Here is an 8,087-nt window from a genome sequence, read left to right as displayed (position 1 = left end):
TAGTTATATCAAAATCACATTCACCTAAAATATATACTCATTTCTTTCAACTATATAGATGGAACAATAGATTTTGCTAATGGGTATCCAACCTTTGCGGTCTTTGTGAGAGTGCTCTTCAAAGGAAAGCTTGCAACTGTTGTTATAATATATATAATATCATATTCATAGCCTATTTCACTTCTTTAATTTAATGGTTGAAATATATGAAATATCTTTTAAAATTCTTATTGAGCTTTTTACATTTTTGTTGGTAGGTAGAGTTTGTTGGGGATGCCATGTGTTGGTGAATGTATTGTATGCATTTTTGTTATGATTGCGAGTAATTAAGTATGTCTATTTTGTAATGGGCAAAAAATTCATGTTAGGTGACACCCGATAAGTCTCAACGATCTCTAATGGTGGCTGGGTTTGGATATGAACATGATGGTCCATGGGCTGCCAATATGAACTTATTCAAACAATTTACTGACATCAGTCGGGTAAAAAATTTAATTCTATTATTGATATTTCTATTTTCCATTTTGTGATCTTTTATGATAAGGATTGAGTTTTTTAGTGTGTGACAAGATTAGGTGCAACTGTTGTAGATATGTGCGACGCGACTCTTACCATTTTAACAAAATGATGCAATAGAAATGATTAATGATAACAAGCACATGTTCAAATAATTTACCCACTTTTTTCGATGTATAATTTTTGACAAATGCTAAATTGGTGGTATGTTGGATGAGTTTGTAGGAATGTAAGGACGTAAACTGAATTCCAGTGATTTATGATATCTTGAAAGTGGAAGTAATGATTTGCACCAAAAATATTGTAAAGGTACTTCTAACCACCATCTTTACTTCCGTTTCTTTTCATTTTTTACAATTTACCTTTTAGGGTATGTTTGTTAGATGGAATGCAATGGAAAATGTAATAGATTGAACCATTTCCATTCCTTCTCCTTTCCCATCACATCAAACACTACTTAAATATCTTTTTACATTACCCTTTATTTATAACTATATTTTCTTGGTCCATTTAATATTTTTAAAGCAAGAAAAGGAAAAACAACTCATGAGGAGATACTGAATTATAAATGTAAAATTAGTGAGTATCTTGCATCTTTTGATGGAAAATTGGTGATTATCTTCCACTGTTTGAAGTTTCTTTGCAGTATTGGTGGTTAGGATATTTGAGGATTATCAACATACAAATGTATTATTAACTATGATGCTTATAAATTTTGTTTCCATTTTGAATATGATGCTATGTGTTCCTACTTTTTTCTAACTTTGGCAACCCTTTTACTTTTTCATGTTGTAGTATATGAAATGTTTTGATAACAACCATTTTGATGTAATGCTCAATTAATCATTTTTTGGTTGTTTATCATATCATAGACTCTTTCAATGACTATAGTTATATCGTGTCCCGAGACGGTATCGTTTTCTTTTAAAAATGTCCAAGTTCCAGGTACTGAAACAATGTTTACAAAAACATTAGAGCTACTGTGGTTTGTTACACATCATGTTAACTTTTCTATGTTCTTTTAATCTTTGCTTCTATTCTTCATTTTGCCAGCAACTACTAACTTTACAATGTTCTTTTAACGTTTCTCAAAAGCACAAATTTATTCATTCCTGAGCTATGTAATCTCCATTTATAACGTTAGGTTTTTCCCTTTTTATCGAATCTGATAGATCATCAATTACTACATCACTACCTATTTGCACGTTTTTTAATTATTATATACATTTCAAATATATTTATGTCAAAATGGGTGAGTTGCAAAGAATAACAACATACTTTATTGTAGGTACCAATTTAGACAACATGTTATAGTTTCCAACAAAAGCAACACCTTCCACCCCGCAACATGCTATAGTTTCAAACAAAAGCAACACCTTTCACCCCGCAACGCGGGGGAAACCTTTCTAGTTGCAAATATAATATTTTATTTTTAACTAAATTTTAAATTAAAAACCCAACCAATAGTTAACAACTACACGTTGAATTATAAATTTTAATTTGAAATCTCTAACACCGAAATAGCGCCAGCAACATTCATTTTTGGCCCAATGTTACACAACTCACTAATAAACCTATCTAAATCCATAGATGATGTCCCACCATCCTTCACCGCTTGAATAGCTTTGTATTTCAGTTCTTCCGCTTTTATTTTCTTGTCACTTTTCTCCCCACTCATTGACTCGGCAATTATCCGAGCCAACTCGGTTGCGTCAGGTATAGTATCATTTCCTTCACAAACTCGAACAGCTGCACCATGGTCTTCTACTAACAACTTAGCATTAACATATTGGTCAGCTTCCATAGGCCATGCCAGTATCATAACTCCAGCTACAATAGCTTCAAGAACCGAGTTCCACCCACAGTGACTCAGAAACCCACCGACAGCTGGGTGACTCAGTATCGACACTTGTGGTGCCCAACCCTTTATCACTATTCCTCTACCCGACCCGGTTCCAACCGGGCCACACTGCTCCGGTTTCACCACCCAAACATAACGAATCCCACTCTCCTCGAGCCCAATTTCCAAAGCCTCCATTTGCTCGGTTGTCAAGAACTTCTGGCTTCCAAAACACACATATACAACACTCCCATCGGGTTTGTCATCGAGCCAACTCAACACATCACACCCGAAACCAATACCAGACTTGGTTGGATCCGGATCCGGAAGCAAACTAACCGGCCCGACGGCGAAAACCCTCCCATGACCCGTTATCTTTGTGAGATACTCCATGTATGGAGACTCCAATGCATCAAAGGTATTGACAACGCAACCCCAACTTGATGCATTCACGATAAGACCATCAAGCACAAGCTCCCATTCAGGATCCGATTCCTTGTAGAATCGAGCTATGGATGGAAGATGCTCCCATGGAAAAGTAGGAGAATTCGGGAGATCATGGAAGGTGATGAGTTCCTGAGAACGAGAACGAATCAACGACATATGGTTGCAGACGTAGTCGAGGGTAGAGGTCAAGAAAGCACCGGAGGAGAAGAACCCGATCCTCGGGATGCGTAGCTTGTTGGCGAGGTGGTGTGTCCAACCGAGAAAGAAATCAGAAATGATAGCAACAGGCGGATTAGAGTGGGAGTTGAACCAGTGGATGATTGGGTCTTGGAGTTTTGCGAGTGAGTTGATGATAGGGAGGTTTCCATGGTTTCCGATGTCTCTCACGTTTTCTACACCCTCAGGAAGGGAAGGGTGGGGTGGGAAGGTAAATACGAGGGGTTGGATGTTAGAAAAAGAAGAGAGAAGTGGGTTGAGGATTGGGAGGTTTTTCGGGGTGACCACAATGGTTATGGTTAAACCGTTTTTGGCTAAGCGGTGAGTTAGGTCCAGAAGTGGGAGCATGTGACCTTGTGCTGGAAATGGGAAAACCAATATATGTGCACCTGTCTCTTAACAAATATCAATCCACTTTCTATAACAACAGAACAAGATAGATGAATTATCATTTTATCAATAGGGCTTACCATCGAGTCTTTTAAATTCATCCATGTGCTTCGGAGCATTCCGATATTCATCCAACTTTTGCTTTTGCTTCATCAAGGAAGAAGACATAGATCTGGTAACAAGCACCCATTTTAATTACAAAGTTAAATGGTAATCTTTAAGATTAGTAAGCATTCAATAAACTAAAATGGTTAGCTTTCCATGCTTTTTAATATATGTGTACTAAGTTCATTTTGTTTAAGTTATTATTATACTGTTCTAATCCATATCATTTGTATAATTAAAAATTTTACTTTCTTCAACTCTATTATATGTTAGCATTTTGTCCATCTTCCATAATCTAGTGCCACCAACTAAAGTCAAATATAAGGTAATAGCCATTGTAAAATTTCTACCCAATGCCATATTCGTACATATTACTTTTCTCACATGAACTAATTATGAACAAACTTTAGTACCACCAAGTAAGTCAAACAGAAGATAATGGCAGTTATGCGCCTTAACTCATCGACCCTTAGAGCTAGCTATTTACTCTCACCCCAAAATTCTAACTTTTCAGATTCTTATTCTATTGTATATCAAAGAAGTTGTATACAAATACAAGATAGAAATACTAACTTGTCCATAATTATAGTGCTATTAATATAATTAACTAGAAATCAATACCATTAATAGAAATAGGAGCAATTGGTTCAAACTTATAGCTAGTAGAAGAACTTCACTACAGGAAGCAGAGGATTCAGAATACTTTTTACTTTTAGTGAAGAGAATGTAATCAACAAATATAAGATAGAAATACTAACAGTAGAGGATTCAATCAAGAAACTGTTTCTTGATAAGATTCAGAATACTTTTAGGGAAGATAACTTACAAGAAGTAGATTTAGGGTTTCTCAGCGGGAGGCAGATGACGAAGTAGGAGACGAGGAAAGCTGTGTAACTGCTCTGTGGTACGCTAATACAAAGGTTTTTTTTTTTTTTTTTTTTTCAGAAAATCTATTCTTCTGTGATTTCAATCTGCACACACGTAATCTTTCGCATCAAGAACAACCTCGAATCGTGTAATAAAAGAATCATTTCCCTGCCACATGTCTTTTCCTACTTCCATTATTTATAAAGTTAAATGACTTTTCTACCCTCCAATATTATTCTTTGTAGACAAAATTTTATAACCGATCCTTGTGGTTTTTAAAATATTGAAGATTTTGATGGAAAATGTTACACTACTGTCCCTATGGTTTGCAAAACTTTATAAATGGTCTCCCTACCGTAAATTTTCGCCTATTAGATTTTTATAAAAAAAACTATCATACCCTTATACTAAATTTATAGTATATTACAAACCACAATTTGTGTAATTTTATAAATTAGAAATTACATAAAAATCTAAATCAAAATAATATATATATATATATATATATATATATATATATATATATATATATATATATATATATATATATATACACACACACTAGCCATCTACCCGCGCAGAGCGATGGACGTAAAATATTTTTTTTCAACAATTAGTTTCTTTTCGTGACGAAAAATAAGAATCTGGGAAATCACATAAACTATTTATGTAATTTTGTCTAAAACTTATTAAGATTTTCAATAACAACTTTGTATCATTTTAGTCATCCGATCATAATAATTAAAAAAATAAACAAACTCAAAACAACATACATATAATTAATAATGGTTGATTGTACAATATTAATCACACAACTATTTCTTATACAAAGTGTCATCATTGCCCCTTGCCAGCATGTTAACCGTCATCTATTTCTGTATCAATGACATTATGCCGAAAACTTTTATATATCAATATGGTGTCATTACACAACCTATTTGATAGATAAATATTATGTAACAATATGGTATTAATAAAAGAGGATTAAACGGGATAATATGCATCAAAAGTCATTTGTATAGATCTAAAGATAGCTTATTATAACTCTTAAACTGATTATGACTTAATAATTTCCCCCTTAATATACTTATAAATTAAAATGTTTATCTCTAATTATTGATGTTCAAAAACAGAACTAATTATCTATTTTTAGAAAATCATGTCCTATCATTTTTATTCGTTGTTTAAAAATATTGTTTTGATTTCTTACATAGAAAATGTCATTAAAGATAAAAATTTAATGTTAATAATCTTTTTGCAAATTATAAAGCTCACCATTTTTTACACATATCTCATTTTTAGTAAGTAAAATCAAATTTTATAAAAACATTAAATCTGAATAACCAATACATGCAATCACTAATTCACTATGAATTGTACTTTAGGGTGGCCTACATATAAATTACATTTGAAAACCAACACAAAACAATATGTTTAGTAATTCTAGAAATTCTAACGTATGATTCACCACACAAAATTACATTACATTAAATATGTAGTCAAATAAATCCTAGTTACCCCCCTCCCATACAAAAAAATTGCAGAAAAATGTTTATCCCAAGCTTCGGTTCCATGTGAATGCTTTCTCGTCACAAAAGCATCATGTTTACCTGTTGGGGTTACTATCTACGAATATAAGCTACAAATTAATATATAGAGGAACCATCTACAAATAAACAACATAAGATTTACAAGGATGTGTTATAGCTTCAAAACTATTTTGACTGAAATGCCCCCAGATGTTCCAATAATGTAACTTTGTATTGTAATCTGAACAGAAACACAATAAATTATCACATCATTTTCCTAAAGAATCTTTTCTTGGTAAAATTTTAACAATAGTTAACCCACAATGGGTTATTGCATGCCAGCCGTTATTTTACCATAATTAATCTTGTACAAATTAAAGGAAAAAGACTAAAAATTTGAAATCAAAACAAAAATAAAACATACTTTATTGAATCTAAAATAAAGCATACTTTATTTGTAATCAAGTATGATTCCTCTTGTAAACAAATATTCAATTTCATGCAAAAACAAAAATTAAAGTAGTTAAAGCCACATCAGACTGAACAACGACCAGAACTAACACTACTTGTTGCAACAATGTTATGTTTTCCAACACATTGAATCTGATTTCCCTTTTGCTAACCTTTTATTGTGGCTACAAGGTTTACCAGCCCCTGCATTTGGATTTTCGTGTGTTCATGCATCAACAAAACAACTTTTAAACATCACAACTACATGATTTTAAAGTTAATTCTAAAACTGTGTGTACTTCTGAAAACGGTAAAAACACCACTAAATATGTGTAATCAAAAGAGATATAAGAAAGGGAGTCATGATCATACATGTGGAGTTAAAAAAACACTACAAGACCATAAATCATACCACAAAATCAACTTATATGAGAGATTTTTCAGATCGTATTCAACCTTCTTCAAGCCTTCGATTCCAGATTCAGGAGACAAAATCGTCGGTTAAAAACACACACACATACACAAATTTAGAGAGAGTTTACATACCAAACCAAAAAACAATAAGGGAAAGGGGGTGATGGGAACTTCCTATACGTATGTGAAATCAGTTATATTGAAGATTACTTACTCTCACAGCCGAACATTGGATCTGCTAAAAATCACAACAAAGATGAAACTCGAGTGAGAAACCGAAGTTAAAGGAGGAATAGAGGATTAGGGAGGATGTAGCGAGTAAGAACTTTGGCTTATCGAACATAATGAGAAATTGATGGAGAAGTTTATATTCATGGCTAGAGATAGATGATGAGGTTAAAGGCGGATGAGGAGAGCCATGATCTGATATGCTATGGATAAATGGAGAAAGATGAATGCTTGGAGCCATGTTTAGGGTTTTTCTTAAAAGGAGAGAGAGAGAGAGAGAGAGAGAGAGAGAAGTTTAGCAAACGCCAGATATAAGGAAGATGGACCGGATTAATGAGTATTTGAATTTTGAATTTAGAATTTGATCTTAAGACCTGGGTTTGATCGATTCAAAATTTATCAAAAAATTAGGAAGCTACCGATATATTGGGAAAAGATTGGACAGGTAGATTAAAAACTTATGCTTATGGTGCATTACTTGGTTATACTTTAAGCTTATATGTTTGGATGATTTAAATTTAATATTATTTTATTCATAATTAGTTGTATTTTACGTTTAGAGATTTGAACGTCTTAAAAAAATATTATTATTTTATTGGATCTATTTATAGAAATAGTAGGATTTCTTTTATAAGTTAGTAAAGATATATATATATATATATATATATATATATATATATATATATATATATATATATATAACTCAAAAAAAGTTTTATGATCTCTAAGTATTTTTTTATATATTTTAATGATTTTTAGGGTTTTCTAAGAGTTTTTTTTGTTTTCCATTAGGTTCTATGGAAAACAAAAACCCAAAAAAAACTCTAAAAGTCATAAAAATGCATGAAAAAATACTTAGAGATCACAAATCTTTTTTTTGACTTTATAAATGAAAAAATCGCAACTTTTTCTTCAAATTCTCTGAAAAAAAAATTTGAAAAAAAAATCGATTTTTTTTAACGAATTTAAAGAAAAAACTGCGATTTTTTCATATTTAAAGTCAAAAAAAAAGTTTTGTGATCTTTAAGTATTTTTTATGCACTTTTATAATTTTTAGGGTTTTTTTAGAATTTTTTCCATATAAC

At 32.1% G+C, this 8,087-nt stretch overlaps 1 protein-coding gene across 1 annotated transcript; it reads right to left on the bottom strand.

Moving 5' to 3' along the window:
* Positions 1-1,940: 1,940 nt before the first annotated feature.
* LOC111904521 (UDP-glycosyltransferase 89A2) lies at positions 1,941-4,518 on the bottom strand. The gene is made up of 3 exons (XM_023900268.3): positions 4,341-4,518; positions 3,490-3,581; positions 1,941-3,408 (listed from the first exon to the last, which is right to left on the bottom strand). Exons 2-3 carry the CDS (start codon positions 3,575-3,577, stop codon positions 2,012-2,014), a joined length of 1,485 nt encoding a protein of 494 aa, XP_023756036.1. The 5' UTR covers positions 3,578-3,581; positions 4,341-4,518; the 3' UTR covers positions 1,941-2,011.
* Between the last annotated feature and the right edge of the window lie 3,569 nt (positions 4,519-8,087).

The sequence above is a fragment of the Lactuca sativa genome, chromosome 7, assembly GCF_002870075.4.
Source record: "Lactuca sativa cultivar Salinas chromosome 7, Lsat_Salinas_v11, whole genome shotgun sequence".
Taxonomy (NCBI): domain Eukaryota; kingdom Viridiplantae; phylum Streptophyta; class Magnoliopsida; order Asterales; family Asteraceae; genus Lactuca; species Lactuca sativa.
The sequence above is the reverse complement of the archived record's forward strand: the minus strand, read 5'-3'. Positions and strand labels throughout refer to the sequence as shown.

Excerpts from the sequence above, each read along its gene's own strand:
- LOC111904521 (XM_023900268.3), bottom strand. The coding sequence starts at position 3,577 with ATGTCTTCTTCCTTGATGAAGCAAAAGCAAAAGTTGGATGAATATCGG. Across the intron at positions 3,409-3,489 it reads TGAATTTAAAAGACTCGATG|GTGCACATATATTGGTTTTC; the intron begins GTAAGCCCTATT and ends GTTAAGAGACAG.